Source organism: Notolabrus celidotus, chromosome 15 (genome assembly GCF_009762535.1).
Source record: "Notolabrus celidotus isolate fNotCel1 chromosome 15, fNotCel1.pri, whole genome shotgun sequence".
In the NCBI taxonomy this organism is placed as follows: domain Eukaryota; kingdom Metazoa; phylum Chordata; class Actinopteri; order Labriformes; family Labridae; genus Notolabrus; species Notolabrus celidotus.
This window is the reverse complement of record NC_048286.1, coordinates 27392404-27412580: the sequence shown is the minus strand read 5'-3', so window position 1 is coordinate 27412580 and position 20177 is coordinate 27392404. Positions and strand designations below refer to the sequence as shown.

The 20177-nt window shown below is 38.1% G+C and overlaps 2 protein-coding genes across 2 annotated transcripts in view; one reads left to right on the top strand and one right to left on the bottom strand.

The window, feature by feature from the left end:
- trim110 (tripartite motif containing 110) overlaps window positions 1–20177 on the top strand; it is a 27013-nt gene extending 6836 nt beyond the window's left edge. Inside the window, exons 2-9 of the mRNA XM_034703894.1 lie at window positions 4734–4877; window positions 8513–9040; window positions 9157–9252; window positions 10913–11146; window positions 14763–14785; window positions 15037–15182; window positions 17181–17452; window positions 19466–20177. Coding sequence (XP_034559785.1) covers window positions 8552–9040; window positions 9157–9252; window positions 10913–11146; window positions 14763–14785; window positions 15037–15182; window positions 17181–17452; window positions 19466–19735 — 1530 coding nt within the window. The 5' untranslated portion in view covers window positions 4734–4877; window positions 8513–8551 and the 3' untranslated portion in view covers window positions 19736–20177. The remainder of the gene's footprint in view (window positions 1–4733; window positions 4878–8512; window positions 9041–9156; window positions 9253–10912; window positions 11147–14762; window positions 14786–15036; window positions 15183–17180; window positions 17453–19465) is intronic.
- LOC117827335 (free fatty acid receptor 3-like) lies at window positions 384–2422 on the bottom strand. The gene is made up of 2 exons (XM_034703895.1): window positions 2311–2422; window positions 384–2124 (listed from the first exon to the last, which is right to left on the bottom strand). The coding sequence occupies exon 2, from the start codon at window positions 2030–2032 to the stop codon at window positions 1094–1096; it is 939 nt and encodes a 312-aa protein (XP_034559786.1). The 5' UTR covers window positions 2033–2124; window positions 2311–2422; the 3' UTR covers window positions 384–1093.

Sequence of the window (20177 nt, the reverse complement as noted above, 5' to 3'; positions counted from 1 at the left end):
ATATATGTTTTTGACAAGAAAACTTGACAAATGGAGGGTCATACATATCATCACAGGAGCTTCTTGATAGGCCGCTGATGCTTCACTGAAGGGAGGAGTGAGCAAAGGGAGTGTTTCACTGTAGAATTTGACCGCTAGATATTACTAAATATTCCCTTTTCGACACACTGTCCCTCTGAGTCATGATCTGTGCTGTGGGTTAGACACTGAGAGGTTAAGTCACGGTGTGACACTTGTGTAGAATTATCTCAGCTGTTTAGATCTTTCACAGAATATTTTTTTGCTGAATTAATTTTTTTAAGTTTGTGAGATAGGCTCAATTTTAAGAAGTGACACATCTGATTTGTGAGGTTATTCAAAAAAAAAAATTCATGGTCGTTAAATTGATTGATATCTTTATTTCAAACATTTTTTAAATGTATTAAATGATATCCCTTTTTTGGGGGGTTACTTTCTGTCAATAACTCTGAAATAATTCTTAATCAACTCATGAAACCCTGAGACTGTCTTATTTTTATAAGTAGCATCATTACATTTAACAAATACCTGCACAATTTCCTTTCATTTGAATAAAGCTAATATAGATACACAATAAATTATTCATATACAAAGCTATGGACATGCTTACATACCCATAATTTACACATAACTACATTCTGATCTATGAGAATATTAATGAAATCAAACCCATTGTGATCATGAAAGCTGCTCCCCCTCCTCCCTGTATCTCCATGACAGACATTTCTTAATACCTATATTTAAACCGGAGTAGACTCTGATATTGCTTTAGCTCCACATCCAGTCTGTTCCACCGTGTAACTCCAGTGATTGAAGTATAAAAATGTTTCTTTGTTATTCGAACATTTAGTATTTAAATGTGACTTCCCTGTCTAGTTATAACCCCCATCTGATTTAAAGACATTCTCTGAATAAGTTGAGTTTTGGACTTGAGGAGTGATGAATTAGTTTCCCTAGAATTATTTAAATGTAATGTGGATAAAACAGATGATTCAGACTAAACCATGGCACAAGTAGTGTGATTTAAAACTCCTTCTTGGAGGCAGTTCCCTTTACAAACCAATTACTTAATCAATTATGAAGTCGTCTCTGACCAAGGAGAGTCCTTAAATCCTTTTAGCTTCATCAGAGCCGTTCTGCAGCAGGAAAATGCTTCCAAAGTGTCTCCAATGTCACTCCTAATAAAGATATAGAGCACAGAGTCGACCAAAGGGCTGAGATAGACCAGAGCGCTGGTCAAAACACCTGACAAATCCTTGACCAGGTCCTCTTTATCTGAGTCATCGTCAGCTTTCAGAGAGTAATACAGGTTCCTGATAATAAATGGGAAGAAGGAAACAATGTACGTCCCCAACATCAAACTGAGAACCCCCAAAACTCTCCTCCTGTTCTTGGTTCCATGTCTCATGGCAGCACTCTTGTGGAGAGCTTTCCATGTGGCGATATACAGTCCCAGCAGAAACGGAGCAGGGAAGAGGCAGACGATGGCAAACAGCAACAAAGGGTATCTAGTGTGGCTCAATAAGTAATAATCCAAAGAGGAGTAGACCAGTGAGAGGATCCATATGCAAACTGAGATCAGGATAGACAACGTCAGACTGTTCTTTGTGCGGTACCACAAAGGACAGGCCACCATCACGAATCTCTCTGCAGAAATCAGCTGCATGAAGCTCAGACTGGAGGTGAGGCCGAGGCGGATAAAGAGACGTGATATGCAGCGGGCTCTGAGGAACGGGTAGTAGGTGGGATCATAAAATCTGCTCACAATGAAGACACCTGTGATCCCGATCTGAAGGAGATCTGACAAGAGCAGGTTTAGAACGAAGACTGGTGCTACTTTGTCCTTCTTTAGGAGACAAAGTAGAGCGTAGCAGGCCAGGCAGACCTCAGGTAGCCCAACAAGGAACAACACCCAGTCCACTGTGATACCGATGACGTTGGAGTAATAGACGGGGTCTTCACAGAGAAGTGAATAATTTTCATGAACCTGAGTCATCTGGCTGATTTTAGACATCAGTAGATAATCAACCTTGATGACCGGACATCAACCAGAGCCCGATGAAGATGTGATGATCAGATAACTTAGTGTCAATACCAACATATCACCTGTTAAGATAGAAAACCAAATGGTAAAAGAAAACACTGAAGAACATTAACGTCACTTTAATCATAAAAATATTCTTCCAAGTGTAATATCACTCAGTTTTGGACCAAATGAACTAGATCCAAATCATGATTTAACCTAAAAACCAAGACACTTTGTAATTTTTGTTAAAAAATGAAAATGCTTACCGTTGTGTCTGTATTTATAACATTATTCCCACCATGTTAATTACACCCCAGTTTCCCATAAGAGCAGTGATGTTGTTCTGCGTCATATGACCAAGTGACCTGAGGCTTTATGGGACCTTAGATCCACCCAGTCAAGGGAGGAATATGAGCATTATGCAAACAGGGACTATCTGTATTTGATTAAAGCTACAAAGATGATTTATGTGGAAGTCAAGTCTGGTGGTTTATCACGTGTACTTTGAATCATGGTCATAATAATGAAACATTACTTTTATTTAGAATTGAATGGACCAGAATTTGTCTGAATTTGTTTTGTATTGAACAAAACAATGAACGACACACTGTCCCGCTGTTAAAATATTCAAAACCAGGCAAAACAGGTGAGCCACACAGAGGAGCAGATGATCAAGCAAATGTGTTCTAATCTATCCTGGATGCACAACACACAACATTTAATCACACACAAACCTTTACACACAAGAACAGCACAGTACATGAAAATTAGATGATGACGGAACTTTAACCTCACAGCTACAGTATATTGACGCAAGTCTCAGTCAAACTTTATAGCAACACTTCACAGCCATTGCTATTTCTGGATGGCAGACCGTAGCTGTGAAGAACAGACTGTTTCTAGGGATATTCAGCTCTAATACTCTCATCTCGTCAATATGTAGATAGAAGTCCAGTTAATTTGTTGTTGGTTTGTTTACTGTGGACAAAACAATGAAGGAGACAGAAACAGTGAGGAGAGGACAGGAGAGGTTGAGACACAAAACTGGAGGCTTCAACAGAGATATCTACAAAAATAAATGAAGTACACTTAACACTTAACGGAACACGGTTTGAGATTCAGGGTGTGTAGGGACTGATAAACGGGTCCTGCTTACCATGAAGGGGTTTGTTGTCAATATAATAACCCATGCACTGTACCTTATCCTTGTAATTTAGCAGTGACTCAGAATATCTATCTACTCATCAGACATCTCCCTAAATCTTTAAGAGCTGAGACAGAACAGCTGCTGTATATCAGAGGGAAAAAAATAGAAGAGCCTCTTTATGATCAAGCTATTGCAAATCTAGCTTCAGACCGGCGGTGATGCCTGAATCCAAACTGTGCCGTTATCAGTGATTCTCAACCACACTCCCTCTCATGTGGTATTACGGATCTTGTGAGGATCTTACTTAATGAAATTGTCTAATTTTTAGTCAAAATGTCTTATCCCACTTGATTTAAGATAAATGTACTTAACAAGTAACATTTGAGAAAGATAGAGGGACTTGTTTTAAGACATCTTAAATATCTTGTTAAGTCAAACAATCTTGAAATGATCTTGTTTTGAGTTGTAATTTAGAAGAAACAAGGTTTATTTTACATTTCATACATTTTTCAAGCTGAGATCTTATTTGTACAAGATGGATAATCTTGATTTTAGACAAACACTTTACTTGATTTCAGTTTTCAGGCACTGTTTCTTCTAAATCAGATAAAAATATACATCCTCAAACTACATGCACACAGTGAAACACCTACTTTTGAGCATAGCTGGCTTATCCTAAAAAACAATATGACTGAATATTAGTATATCCAGCTCACCATGAGAGACATTATATCTCAAAATGCTCAAATTAAACTTTGTAATCTTATTTCAAGCACAAGATGGTCTTAGACCTAGAGAAGGGATGCTATGATACAACTCACATTAAGGTGAATATATCTCAAATGAAGAAGTTAACATGAAATGTATTAGTGCAAAAATCTTTTTTTTTAGTGAAAAAATACTAATTGTCAGCATTCCTTGCTTATTCTGAGACACTAAGCTTTAAAATAATGGTTAAATATTACTTAAAATAAGTTTCCCCTGCTAATTTTGAGATCACAGTTTTCTAAATATTACGTCTTATTTTAAGAAAGCTTACCAAGCACATTTTTACTTGTTCTATCCTTTTTTTTTTTTCTTGTTTTTAGAGGGGCATTTATTCCAGTGTAAACAGACTGAAACTATGACTTAACATTAAAGTATAGATTGTTTTTACAATTATAACTTTTTATGATTTGAAGTAGTTAGCAAGCTTGAAATATCCTTTTTTTTAAAAAACATTTCCCAATGCAAAGATTGACAGAGTGGTTTATGTAACTATTAAAACTCACAAATTACTTCCATGTACAGGACAGGATCAGTACATTCATTAGATGTTCTGCTTTGTGTACAGAAGTCAAACAGGAGTTCCTCACAGTTGTTATAAACATGTAAAGCAGCACATGTAAGATGTATGACAGGTGAAAACTGAGTAAACATTTCACTAGTATCAAGGGTGTATACACTTGAAATAAATAAAACCCTTTTAATTATTGAGCTGTGATATTTAAAGACAATTTTCACTTTAAACTGGCTCAATAATTTTCCCTCCCCTCTCATCAGAGTCATGTGACCTCCATGAGTCCAGTGCGAAGGTTCAAGCAGAGGCTGATCTGCTGGGATTAGCCTCTACAGCCGGCACACTGACCACACACACAACACACACTCACCGATGGCCACGGTCTGCAAACATCAGGTCACCAACAGGTAAGAAATACGCTTCACTTTTCTTCTTGATCAATTTATCAATTGTTCTTGTCAACATCATGAGAGTTGAGCACATGTAAGTTTGTGAATACACGTGGAAGAGGAGAGAACATGAAGACTTAATCAGGCCAACAAGCTGTCAAGGATGATCTCTTGATCCTCTATACTTGGGTTAGATTCAAGTTAACGTTCATCTCGGGTCAGTGTTACAGCCTTTTACCTTGTCTGTGATGAACAGAGATTCATACCTCACTTTATCTACATTTCTATTTACTATCTGGTTCAATTCATGTGATTATAGTTCATTAGATTTTCTCACTTTACACAAGCGAATGTGTCAGAGAGGTCTTGACTCAGCTTCTCTTGTGGTGTATCATCCTGTATTAGGCTTGGAGGTGTTTCTGTTATTTTGTCCACTCTCAGTAAATAACACTGACTCTATAGTTAAGTGTTCTATATATAGAGCACAGTAGGCGAGAGCCCAGTATACAGGATTACTGGTCTGAGCACACAGTTGGAGTGAAACAAGGACTTCACACCTGCCACCGTCTCATAACCAGTTAATTTTCATCAACATTAGTGTGTTGTCATCCTGAAACAGAAGCATACGTCCTGTGAAAACGCTGCCTTTCAGCACGCGCTGCCTCACAGCCCACAACGTGGTGTGTTGAGAGAAAACTCTGAAAGGGCATGTGTGGGTGTGGTGGAGACCTGTTAATGTCTTGTGTGAAGAACTTCACCCAAAATACATACATGGTGATTAAAACAGACTAAACAAAAAAAAATCAACTCTGAAGTTTTATTTATTTCTAAAAGGCTGAAATGTAGTTGACAATGAGAGATGTTAAGAAAGATGTTGCCATAGCTACATGACCAACAAACTCCTATAGTGGTTATTTATGTCCTCAGTTAAATCGTATCGACAGCAGAAAACTTAGAGGGTCTTTTTGTAGAAGTAACAAAGTCAAATATGCACCTGTATCTTTAAATATTCTTTTTATATGTGTGTCTATGTGTAACTAGGACTTATTATCCATCCAGTATCAACTACTGTTGTGATTTACAGCCCCTTCCTCCTGACCGTTTCTTCTTCTGTTGTGGTTTCTTTATATTTGTTTCGCCCCTCCCCTCCCTCCTCTTGAGCAGTGGTCCCCAAATTGGGGGTCGGGACCCCCTGGGGGGTCGCAAGACACCAATTTGGGGTTGCAAGAAGATGTCTTACAGAATGTTTTTTTAAGTAATCAAAAATTTTACCCAATATTTTAAAAATATCAATTACAATAGTTACACACTGCAAAAACTGAAATCTAAGTAAGATTGAATATCTCAGATAAGGGTGAAATTTGCTTATTTTTTGCATGATAATATAGTTTTTCTCACTAAGCAGTTTTTATGTTAGAGTGTTTCACTTGTTTTGAGTCTTTTGGTCCTGAATTATCTCAGTAAGATATTACAGCTTTTTACTGAGATTTTATGACCTATATTGAGTAATACATGCTTGAAACTAGAATATCAACTGTTACAAAGCTGTTTCATCAACACTCACAAGTATAAAACTGCTTTTTCAATGTAAGAATTTCTTATTTCATGCACAATTCTCTTCACACAATTAAAACAAATGACAGCCAAATGTAATCCACTGTTTTATTTTCAATGAAACAATAGAAAATATGTACTTCTATATATTAGTACAGTTGGCACAGTACTGTAAACTGACACTTAATATTCAAACAGTTAACATTTCGAAGAGATAATTACATTCAGGTAAGTTAATCCAAATTACAAGGCAGAAAATGATCCTACATAATGAGAAATATATTCTTAACTTTTGTTTTTCCATGAAGGAAAGTAAATACGTTTTTAGTATAACTTTGCTGGTTTCAAGAAATGCAATGCCTAGTGCATGTCATTATGTCAACATAATGGCACTAGGCTGCGGACTTAGCCTCATGGTTAAGTTTTGCGCCCATAAAGCGGTTGGCCAGTTCGAATCCAGCCTGTGGCCTCTTTCCCTCATGTCATTCCCCCACTCTCTCACACCTTCCTGCACTATCCACTGTCCACTCCTCTAAAAATAAAAGGTGTAAAAGCCCAAATAAATAAATTAATAAATAAATAAAAAGATAAAGGCATTAGCATTTACTTAATTTAAGAATATTTTTCAACATATTGAGAAAAGAAGTCTCATATTTTTTTATTTCTATCAAGATAAATGCACTTGTTATTAGAAAAAATACACACATTTTAAGGTATTTCTGGTGTAATTGAGGTTAGATATTTTTTATTGTTTTGAAAGTCTTGACAAGCCAAATTTTTTTGTTCTGTTGGCAGATCATTTTGCTTAGTTTAAGTAATATACCCCCAATTTTTATGATTTTTTTTCTTGTTTTATAAGGCTGGCTTTTTGCAGTGCATTTGAAATAAAACCTTAGAAATAAAATATGTTTCTTTAGTTTTCTGCCTTTCTTTCTCTGACTCCTAAGCTTAGGGTCAGGGTAAGTGAACAGTTAATTAACAAAAGCTTTAACAGCAGGTCAATTCACAGCAGCACAGGAAACAAAGCCACATGTGCATGTAGGTAGTTAATTTAATTTCTGCTGACCAGATTGATTTAGTACGAAGTAACATTTAACCACCTCAAGGACAGTTGGGATTGCGTGTCTATGGCTCCTGTATTTTGGAGGTCACAGGCTGAAAAGTTTGGTAACCCCTGCTCTTGAGTCCCCTGTGGGAGGGGAGGGTGTCTGCTGTTTAGCCGAAGTTGTTTTCCTCTTATTGATCATACTTTTTTATTCTTTCAATGCATTTTATCTAAAGGCACCTTTCTCAGCCCTCAATGCCACCTTACAGGGCAGAGTCCAAAAAAAGCGAACAATATAAAAATTAGGCAGATAAAAACAACAAGGCATGATATAGTGTAATTAATAAATACAAATAAAATTAACAGGATCAGATACAGTGCAGTGAAGAGGTGTAATAAGAGTGAATATGACAGTTTCAAAAGGGATATTACTGCATATAAACACAATGTTTTAGTATTTTATACTCACTGTAAATAAATTGATTTGATTTAAATTTCTCAAAAACAAAAAAAATAATCACATTAGTTAGTCAGTCTGTGGCTTCTCTCGGATAATCTGGTCCAGAGATCTCACATGTCTGAGTATTTGAGTATTGAGGTTCTGGATCAGCACCTGGTCTTAAGGGGTCTTTAGGTGAAAAAGCAGTGAAATCATTTTTTTCTAGGGATTCACAAATCTGACACTGTGTTTCAAGACTTCTGAAAACACTCTTATTTACATGGAGGTTCTGTCAGTCTGATTCTGTGCCAGAAAGTACAGAGGTGCAGACAGAGAGTCCTGGTGTCAAAGCATCAGTTTTTCCAATCACACCACAAAGAAGAAGCCCAATGGTGACTTCCACAGTGGCACAGATGAATGAATTAATAGACATCTTCGATCTACAACTTAAAATCTTGACCTGTAGTCTTCTTACATTTTCCCAGCCATCACAGATAAAACTCAAATCTATGAGTGGATCTGGTTTTTAAGTTTGTATTGTATAATCACTAATCAATCATAAATAATCAGTGTGTGTCTTGTCCCTCTCTTCTGTATCAATCCACTATTTTTTAGTCCCTCTGTGTGACAAACACACAACCCACATTTGGAACCATGGCGTCTGGAGAGGAAGAGCTGACCTGTTCTGTGTGCCGAGACTCCTTCAGCCAAGCCCACCCACTGCCCTGCGGTCACAGCTTCTGCCCCACCTGCATTCGTGAGGCCTGGAGCGCCCAGGACGAGGAGAAAGCTCGCTTCACCTGCCCGCAGTGTCAGGAGGAGCATGGCGAGGTGCTGTGTGACTGCTGCCCTTCTGATGCAGAGGGAGGACAGCATCCGTTAGCTGTCAAGACCTGCCTGAAGTGTGAAGTGTCACTGTGTGCCCAACACCTTCAGCCCCATCTGGAGAGGCCGGCATTTAGCAAACACCTGTTGGTGGACCCGCTGATGGACCTCTCCCAGAGACGATGTCAGACTCACTCAGAAATATTACGCTACTACTGTGCGGACGAGAGGGTGTATGTGTGTGGAGACTGTCTGCTGGATGGAGGCCACGCTCAGCACAAAGTGAAGGCACTGAGACAGGTGGAGGAGGATCTGAAGGTCAGACTACACACACTGTGTTTGCATATTTGTGTGTTTGCATATTTGTGTGTTTGTTTGTTTGTTTGTTTGTTTGCTTTATTCATGTGTTATTTCTCATGTGTGTGTCTCTGCAGGTCATTCTCCAAACACTGCTTAGAAAATCAGAGGAAAAATTGAGAGAAGGAGAGCGAATCCTGAGAGAGCATGAGAACATTGATAACACCATGACTGTGAGTACAACTATTCAGACTGCAGAGAAAATGTTTCAAGAACCAAAATCAGCTTTGATGGTCAGGTGTGTGTTTGTTACATACAAGGAATTTGAATTGATTTCAATTTGCATACACAGAGATATTCATCTGTTTGAAACAAGGAACACAGATCAACGCCCACCTCCTCTCCCTACCACCTGACACCGAACCTGGGGGGACAGAGCTTTCTCTGTCGCCGCCCTCACCCCTCTGGAACGCCTTACCACTAAATATTAGAAACTGCCCCAACCTGTCCACCTTGAAATCACTCACCAAAACCCACCTATTTAGAACTACTTTTAACATATGATTGCTTTTAAATGTATTTTATTCATGTTTTTATTATTCTGTTGTTTTGTTTGATGTTTTATCATTTGTGCAGCGTCTTTGAGTTTTTAGAAAAGCGCTTTATAAATAAAATGTATCATTATTATTATTATTATTATTATTATTATTATTATTATTATTATTATTATTATTATTATTATTATTATTATTATTATACATGACATGATTGAATTTGGTTTTTCCAATCAGGCTGCTTTATTCACAAGATGTAGACAGGCTTGACAGTATGTACAGTATATAATGTGATTCCAAGCGGCAAACTTTGGTCTAAAAATATGAGTCCAATGCGGAAGTGCTAAAAACTGCAGTTCATCAAGGATCCGCTTGAGGCTGGCTCCAGAAGTACCGGAAACCACATACACACCAATTCAAAAAGACGATCTGTACAGCAGAAATAAACATGTTTACAGCCTGGTACAAAAGACAAGTGTAGTCTGGATAGCTCATTTCTCAATCGGCACACACTTTACGGGGGGTGAATTTTTTTCCCACATGGCAATTTCGAAGATATTAAGATTCCCAGTTTTCCATTATCAGAGGCACAGCTGACTTGATTGACAGGCGGGAACACTGTAGCTGTTGGCTAGGAGGCTCAAAACCCGCCTCTTTACATCATACTTGCTTGACAGAAGTTAGGTTGAGTTCAGCATTTCCAATATTGCTCCCTCCGACTATTGGCCTCAAAGCAGCGCTTCAGAAACAGATTGTTGATGTGAAAGATACTACGTCCATTATTTATACAGCCTATGGGTTTGACAAGCAATGTCTAAATGTGGTCGTAACTGTTCCAAATGATGTTCTGGAAAACGTATAAATTCCAGGAGACTAGGAGGCTCAAAGCCCGCCTCTTTATGTCACAATCACTCATCAGCAGCAATATGGCTGCCGCCACCGTTTGGCCTCGGCGCTTCAGAAACAGACGGGTGACGTCACGGATACTACATCCATATTTTATGCAGTCTATCTGTGGTTCACATGCAGTGATGATATTTTCACGATTAAAGTGTGGTGTTTTTAAACACTTAGAATAAATAATGTGATTTTCAGGCTCTGTGGATGTTAGTGTTATCTTCTTATTGTACATAGATTGATCCTGAGACTGAGTGACTTGGCTAAATGTCCGCGCTACAAGATATTCTATAAATCCTATTTGAGTTAGGACACACAAAGGATCACAATTAAATCCTTTCCAAGTATAACCCTCAGACCGACCTTGTTCTACCCATGATCTTTGCTTTGATTATCCTCAATCACTGACGTAGCACCAACCTGTCATGCCTTGTGATTTCAGGACTCTGTGAAGCAGGAAGACACCCAGGTGGAGCGGCTGGGATCAGACCTGCAGGTCCAGGTGAGGAAGCTGGTGATGGCTCTGAGGGAGATCACCAAGAGGGAGAGACAGCAGGTGATGGAACGAGTGAACGAGGACTGCTCTAAGGTGAGGGAGGACATGAGCCAAGCGTTGAACATCCAGCACTACCTGTCCTCTCTGCTGGCCGAGCCCGACCCTTTCCTGCTCATCTGGGTAAGAGTCAGAGCACTCAGACACTCTTTACATCACCAGATTTGTTTTAAAGGAGGTCTTTAAAAAACTGATACTCTGAACATTGTTGAAGTTATATTGAAGTGGAAGTTCTCCTAGTGGTGGACTTGAATGTTGATACAGTTTAGCCTCTGGTGTGCTCATCAGAATATCTAAACAAGCCTAATCAGTCCTCTTTTAGCTTTCTCTTTTGGCAGTGCTGGAAGCATATAGTTCTAATGGAAGGTAGTTAGTCTCTCTGAGGCACATCATATGGTGTAAATGAAGAGGATACAGCCAACTGGTTGTCAACCCTTCCTTTGTGATGCAAGTTTTAAACTCTTGAGTTTAAAAGGTAAAAAGGTTCCCTAAAAAGATCAAGATTAAATAAAGATAAAATAGGGTAAAATAAGATTAAAATAAGAAGGTAGAGGAGAAACTAAAACACAAACCAACAAACAAACAAAAAAGAGAAGAAAAGAAAAGTACAAATAGCACCATACGATTAAAAATGACTAAAAGCTAAATAAGGACATGATATGACAGTCTTTGAGAAAGTGTCCAGGGACAGAAAATACATGGAGCAAGACAATCAGGAAACAGCAATAAGGAGATTTTAAAGATGACATACAGACACAACAGGACAACATTTAACAGTGCTGTACACATTTGCATCAGGCAGTGACTATCAATCATTGAACTAGCTGCATGCAATTCAAATGAGGCAACGTATAGACTGAGCAACAGATAAGCACAATGAATAGACAACACAAGCAAGCAACAGTATGTTAATAAACATAGGACAAATTCACAGAGGGCCAACACAAGGTGGCAGTAGCAGGGGAGAAGGGTTTAGTGCTGACAGATTTGGTTGCTTATTAGCTGCTGCTTCAAATGAAAACTAAATGAGTGGTATGTGTTGAGCTCTCTGATAGAAGTTAGTATGTTGTTCCATTCCCGTGAGGCTCTGATGGAGAAGGCTAATTGACTAAAAGCACTTTTCCTAAGTGGAATAACGCAGTCCCCTCTCGTGACTCCTCTCGTAGTGTGATGCGGATTAGTTTGGATGCTAACAAAGTTGCTAAGTTGTGGGGGAGCCATGTCATGGGTGATTTGTAAAGGAGGAGACAGGCATTTATGTGCATTATCACTTTTTCCCAACTTAGGAGGTTGTATTTCTTTAAAATAGCACAGTGGTAGGATTTCCTTGGTCGTTTGTCTAGAACCTTAAGTGTCTGTTTATACAAGGTCTGTAATGGTTTCATTGTGGCAGACTAGCTTGAGACCAGCTTGTTAAACAGTAGGTCATGTGAGTGAAAATCATTAAATGCATGTACATCTTGGCTGCTTCAGTGGACATTGAGTTTCTGATGAATCTGAAGTTGGCAAGATTAAATTTAACCTGTTTCAGATTTAATTTTTTACATACGCTCTGAAATTAAGGTTGGAGTGTGGTGGTTTGGTTTAAAACCAAAAACATGAAAACCAAAAATCAGCTCATAATAATCATGCTAGCAAGATACAATGTACATGGTCCTGGCAAACAGTGCCATCAGTGTTGGCACTTAGCACTTAGCTGTGTGTTCTTTTATCTCTTTGGCACCTGTTTCATTTCTCACCTTTTGTGTGATAATTGTTAAATTCATACACATGTTGATATTGTTGGATTTGTCGTCCTGATTAGCATTTCTCAACTCATCAGGCAGAAATTGAACATACTTTTTTTTTTCTTTAAGTTGTCCTTTTGGGCATCTTCGCCATTAATTGGTAGGACAGCTGAAGAGAAACAGGAAATGTGGGGAGCAGAGAGTGAGGAAGACATGCAGCCAATGGTACGAATTGTGTATGGACCGTATCGACGTGTCCCTACCAATCTCAAACAATGGCTGAAATGTCCCCACCAATATTAAGGTTGAAGGGGGAAAAAATGCGCTTCATGCGGTGCACTCATGTCCAAGGTTGTTGGCAGGCAAGAAAAGAAAGACGGACATTAGAAGCTATTTCAACAAACTAAGTGTAGTCGAGGGAAGTAGTCCCCCCTCATATAATGAATGCAAAACATTGTCTCTGTTGCAGCCGGATGCACAGGCGGACACTGGGAGGATGTTTTTCTTCTTTCAACTTTATTCATGTACTTACTTTTGGGGGGGGGCTAGGTCCACATCAATGTCAAAATCAAACCTACGCCCTTGCAGCAAATGGTCGAGGCCGAGAGTCAAGCCTGCTACCGCTGCAACAAGGACTACAGCCCCTGTATATGGGGTGCACGCTTAAACCACTAGACTAACTGGTCCCCTGAGCAGAAAACTATTTTGAGAAGTTCTTCCCGTTGCTGTCAACATGGAAAAAAAATCAAAGCTGGTGAAAAGCTGAATTAAACATGAGTCAGTTTGACACTTCATTACTATTTGTTTTATCGGAAGTGAAAGCTACCATAAGGGAATAGCTCACCATCATCTCATGTGAATCAGATGTAAAATACACAAAAGAGCAGACTGTTCTCTGATGTGTAATAACCACAGCTGGCTGTACTTTGGCAGGAATATGATGTTGATGTTGGACCTTAATGTTGGGTGTGAAACACTGATGGAGGGAATGATTTTAAAGGCCTTTAAAGCATCCATTGTTGCAACATAAAGCCATCTTATCTCTATAAAATACAGGCAGATAAAGAACGGTGTGTTTTTCTAATCCATCATGTGGTGTGTTTTTCTAATCCATCATGCCTCATTCACTTCATTCACAAAAACAAAACAAAAATTGAATCTTGTTTTCTTTTTGCCGAAGGTGACCTGACAGGTGAATGTGTTATATGCTAATCACTCATACTAATGCAAAATGCAAAAAAAAAAAAACCTGGACACTGGGGATGATGGAGGCAGAGAGTAGGGAATGACATGGGGAATCAGAACAGGGGTGATGTTACGTGGACTACAACCTCTGTATATGAGGTGCACTTTTAACTGCTGAGCTACTCCTGTGCTCCAGTTATTTTCAGTTTTTGTGAGTTACTTCATTTCATCTGTGAAACAAGTGAAGTGTTTCTATTGGATCCCTTTTCCAGCTCCCTTCTTTTCAATTTTAAAGCAGGACGTTTGCTGGAGTTGAGTTTTGTTAGAGTGTTTTGAACGACCATTTCTGCACTGAAATATGTAACACAGTAAAATGCTTACAGGTTATAAAAAGTCACTTAGAGAAAGATTGAAGAAAAAAAAATGCCCCGGTTATTTTGTAACCTGTTACAGCGGTTAAATGTAATTGAAATATTCATGAATATCGTGCTGGAGAAACCTTTATCTTCCACCTTTCCTTTCATCTTACACACAGACATGAAAACTTTTGAGAGCAGAGTTTTTGTTTCTCTCCTCTCACTGTGGTTTAAATCATATTGAGGAGGAAGGAATATATACACCAACTGAATAAAAACGTCCAGGGCCACAAATGTGCTCAGCTTTATGTGGGAATGAAAGTGTAACCTTGTGTGTGTGTGTGTGTGTGTGTTTACTCTCTCTGCAGCTCTGCACATTCACAGAGACGTGTGTAAAACTTTCTGTGAAAAGTTCGCTTTGTGTTGAGGTTCTTTTTTCGCTCAGCTGTCCTTGCTCTTTTTGTCCCTCAGGCCTTTCAATCAGACGACACAAAGTAAGTTCAGATCAAGTCAATGACGCTGTGAAGCTACCTTAGGATCCAGGTGTGTTGACGTGTGTGTGGATGTGTCGTCTTTGTGTGTCGTCTTTGTGTGTGATGGAGAGGGTAAAAATAGTGAAACACAAAGAGAGGAGGAAATACAGGTGGGATCAATATTTAACACATATACCTGTAATCAACACGTGCTACTTCATTTAACCTCATCGTTTTCCTCCTTATGTGTGTGATGTGTTCTTCTATTTAAGACTTCTAGAGGACCTGAGCACCCCTCTCTTCACCCCTGATGCCGTCAGTCTGGACAGGAAACACATCTTGGAAGACATAGAGAGCAAGTACCGAGAGTTCATCACCGCCACCCTCCGCTGCCTCAGTGACCTCAAACGTGAGCTCTGTGAGTGACACATGAATGACACACACACACACACACACACACACACACACACACACACACACACACACACACACACACACACACACACACACCTACCTGCCATGTTTTCTTTTTATCCTATTAAAGGAAGGGTTTGATGGGAAACGCACTTTAATTTCCCAGAAGAAGAAAGCTAAGATGATTGATTGAGTGATCATCAACCAGCTTCTGAAGAGTGCAGCCACTCAGTTTGTCTGAGGTAGAGGTGTGCAAAGAAGGTTGGTTTTTAAGCAGGCAGGAGTCAGGCCACCTAAAGAGTGTGCCGATGATGGAAGGATGCAGGAAGATCAGTAGAGTTTAAATACTTGGATGAGAGTACAATGGGGTCATGTTTTTCACTGAGCACTCATCAGTTTCATGAGTACGGGAGAGGATTAGTGCCACCAGAGAAATTTAAAACAATTAAGGTCAAAACATTTTTAATTATTATTATTCTGAGAAAAAAAGTCAGAATTCTGACTTTAATCTCAGAATTCCTAATTCTGACTTTTTTCTCAGAATTCTGACTTTAATCTCAGAATAATATTAATAATTTAAAAAAATTGACATTCATTTTTTTTTTGTTTCTCTGGTGGCCATAATCCTCTTCCGTACATGAGAGCACAAGTACTGAGGGTATATTTCACACGTACAAAGACTGGAGACTGGACAGCTACAGCCAACCCAAATCTGTCCAGAGTCCCTCACATAAACCTTCATTGAAATACAACTCATTATCTTTAAACTTTCATTTGAATTTTTACAGAAATCAAATATGAAATATACCAAATTAAACTGTGAGTTATAAAGCTGAAATTCATCAAAGTTAACTGATTTAAGCTAACTTATCATAATTTCTATAAATTAGCACCATGACACAAAGGTAGTACCGTTAAATAGTTATCAAAAGGGATAAGAAACAGGAGATTACAGGTTATAGTTATAAACACAATTTATGTGATTGAACTGAAACTGAACTCAAATGTTTCCTGCAGACTTGTACGTTTTGGGTTTGCGTATCTTGACTTCATACAGATGCTCTCTGTCATGCACATTTATCTGTGTTTATATTTATCATACAAACAGTGAAAGAAGAGTCTGTTGATTGTTATTTTGGTAGCTAATATTTTCAGGGTACCAGCTTGATCCATTTAGACAAAGAGGCAGAAAAATACACTCAGTGAAAAATCCTAGTGCTGTTGAACTCTGTGTATCAATCAATCAAACTTTTTTATAAAGTGCTTTTCATACAATGACATTGTAACACAAAGTGGTATAAATAAAAATTAAATAAAATTGAATAAATTAAAAATATATATAAAAAAAGAAAAAAACACCCCATTCAACCTTAAACCAACCCACAATCTTAAGGTTAAGAACATGATATATACACACACAAAAAAATTATAATAAATAAATAAATAAATAAATAAATAATAATAATAATAATAATAATAATAATAATAATAATAATAATAATAATAATAATGATAATAATAATAAAATAAATAATTAAATGAAAAATGAAACAAGTTGATGAATGAGCTGAGGAAACACTGTCATGATATATTAATGAGGAAACACTGGAGGTAAAATAAGATGTTAAAACTCAACACAGGAAATTAAGCTCACCAAAATAAGATAAATGACTGAGATAATAAAAACTAAAAGATTAAACCAGTAAAAGAAACGAACATGCTATACTTAAAAAAAGTGAAAAGTTAAAAATTTGAACTAGATAATAAATAAATAAATAAATAAACAAACAAACAAATTAATTAATTAATTAATTAATAAAGTAAGGTGAAATAGAACTATTATAAGAATAAACTCAGTTAAAAGCAAGCCTAAAAAGATCTTGCGTTTGCTTTTTAAAATGTTTAAAAGCACACGTGGAAAGCCTCCTGTCTAATCAGATCACTTGGTTTGAACTGACTGTGGTATATCACAGATATTGTTCCGTTTCTCTCTCTCTAACAGTGACGAGTCCTCTGACTCTGGACACAAACACAGCTCATCCTCTGTTGAGCATCTCTGATGACCTCCGCTCAGTGACGCGGGTGAAGAGCCGTCTCCCCTGTGCTGCTCACCCCGAACGTTTCGACCACTGGCCACAGGTCCTCACCGCTCAGACCTTCTCCTCTGGAACTCACTACTGGGAACTGGAGGCTGAGGGATTCTGGGATATCGGCGTCTGCTACAGAAGTATTGGGCGGAAGGGGAAAGAGGGCAATGCCTTTGGAAACAATAAGGTAAAAATGCTAAAGAATACAGAATCTTTTTAACACTTTGACATTTCCTGACATTTCAGAGTGTGTCACATTTGATGTTTTATAAAGTCTTGTAGGGGTAAAAGTTGAAAGGAATAAGGACACAACTGGAGTGCTGTTGAGATAAATTACAGTCCTGGTAAAATAAAAAAACATGGAGGAGAAAAAGGGGAGCAGACTTCCTTTATGTGTTTAAAGTTTTGTGTTTACCTGGTTTGCTGCTGTCTGTTGGACGCTGGAGAGAGCGCACCTTTTGTTGGATGACAGTGTCATGTTACTGTAATGTACGAAATCTTGAGATAACATTGGATATGTTTGATTTTACTGGAGCATCAAGAAAAGAAAATAGTGAAATAAGACCTCTCAGACTAAGTGTGAAGAGCACTGTGCACCAAACAATCACAACTGAGGAGGTCGCCTCAACTTCACACATAACTCCTGTCACTTTCCCCTGACAGTGAAAAGTTTCTCTGACAGTCAAATCACTGCAGAAGTTGGATGGGATGTCAGCATTACTTCTTTAGACATTAGAGACTCTGTGGATCTCAGTCCTACAAGTGAATCATGTTCATTTTTTGCTTTAAAGCAGCTCACAATGACACATGATGAAGTGCAGCAAACACATGTTGAGACTCATTTTCTGTCTGTGCTCATGCTGAAGGGATATTTTCCGTATCTTCAGAAAACAGCTGGGGCTTCAACAAAATATATAATTGGTATTGGTTGATGTGAGCATGATTTCCTTGATAAATCAACTTATTTTTGTCAATAAAGTTTTAAAAAAAACATCAAAAAACAAACCTCAGTACAAATTCCTATTATGGAGCTGGAGTATTGTGTCTATCCAACTAAAAATAATTTGTTTTATCAACAGAAAGTCAAATCAGAGTCAAATCAACAAATCTTGTCGAATGTCGAAATGTTCCTCTTTTCTTTTTATCACATATATGCTCAAAAAGAACTTTAATTCTTAAGCTTCAACAAAGGGCACAACATGTGTCTTGATCAGAGGTGTCAAAAGTATTAACATTCATTACTCAAGTAGAAGTATAGATACTAGAATTTAAAAAGACTTCTGTAGAAGTTGAAGTATCAACTCAAGCTTTTTACTCAAGTAAAAGTGTAAAAGTACTGGTTTCAAAACTACTTAAAGTATAAAAGTAAAAAAGTAATGTAAAGGGGAAATAATGCCATTAAGGACAAAAGCTTAGGCTGCACCACCGGGGCCTATAGTGCACTACCCGTCCTCCCAAAAAAACTTTTTTTCTGAAGGCCATAATGACTGCGATGTGATATCAATATGTTAATGTTGAAAAATTTGGGTTGCAACTATTTCAGCTGCGTTCATGTCCATTGAAAATGAAGGCAGACAATGCAAATACATTAAAGAACCATATATGGGTACTACTGAGCATTAACGTGTTTCATGGAGCTGAGGATATGATGACTAGTTGCCTATAAGTATTGTTATGGTGCAAAAAAGTCAAACTTCACAGGCTTGTTGCCTTTATTGGAATTATGTACATCCAAGCATCAAGCACCCACACACATCCAAGACCGGGAACTGCTGGTGTTGACCAATAGGGTCTGGCTCAACACGAAGACTAGATCGCTTCAAACTAATCTAGGCTAGCTAAAATGTTTGATTACTTTATTAAGACACTATCACAACACATGCATAAATGTAATGAGTAAGAAACTTAGCCTCTTTACAGATGGTGATTTATCTGGATATGTTTTAGTTTTTGTGTGTTTTTTTGAACGATGAAGCTGAAAGGAAAAAGAGTAACAATGCTATTTTTTAAAATGTAAGGAGAAGAAAGTACAGATAATTGCGTGAAATTGTAAGGAGTAGAAGTAAAAAGTTGGCTGAAAAATAACTACTCCTGTAAAGTATACATACCCAATATGTCTACTTAAGTAAGGTAACAAAGTATTTGTACTTCGTTACTTGACACCTCTGGTCTTGACTGAGATGTCTCTTTAAATGTTCAGGTGTCCTGGAGTCTGACTCAGCAGCACGACAGGAAGCTGGCTGCCTGGCACAACCGCAAAAAGACCCGCCTCACCTACCAAATGACTGGTAACCGAGTCGCCGTGGCCATGGACTACGGCACAGGCACCATCACCTTCTCTGAGATTGGTCCGTCCAACAACCTCATCCACATTCACACCTTCTCCACCACCTTCACTCAGCCGGCCTGTCTGGGCTTTGGACTCTACAAAGCTGAGCTCAACAGCCGCATATTGATCGTCAAAGTCTGAGGAGGAGGAGAAAAAAGAGGAGGACAGCTATAAAGTCATGTCATGAGAGGGTGGCGTGGATTTATTTCTCCATGCTCTGAAAGAGTCAAATAGAGAGAACGAGAAAATACACTGTCTCCTGAAACAACACTTTCAGACTGTTTCCAACTTTTTATTCAACTCTGATTTAAATTCCAGCAAACAGGTCACTGAAAGCTATACAACCACTGTAAAGAAAGTGTAAATGTAGTTTAGTTTAGATGCCAGGTTTAATTTTTGTCTTCAAGTTTTACAAGATTATTTTTTTAAGCATCACTGGTCTACCTCAGTTTGTCTGAAAGCTCATGTGTTAATGCTGCATCATGTTTTTAGACATAATGTGTACATTCATCCGGCTCTTTAAGATCTCATATACACAGGAGAACAACAAAATGATATATTTAAAGAGAAATGTGTGCATTTA

What these genes read in the sequence shown, in the direction of transcription:
- LOC117827335 (XM_034703895.1), bottom strand. Translation starts at nt 2,032, where the DNA reads ATGTCTAAAATCAGCCAGATGACTCAGGTTCATGAAAATTATTCACTT.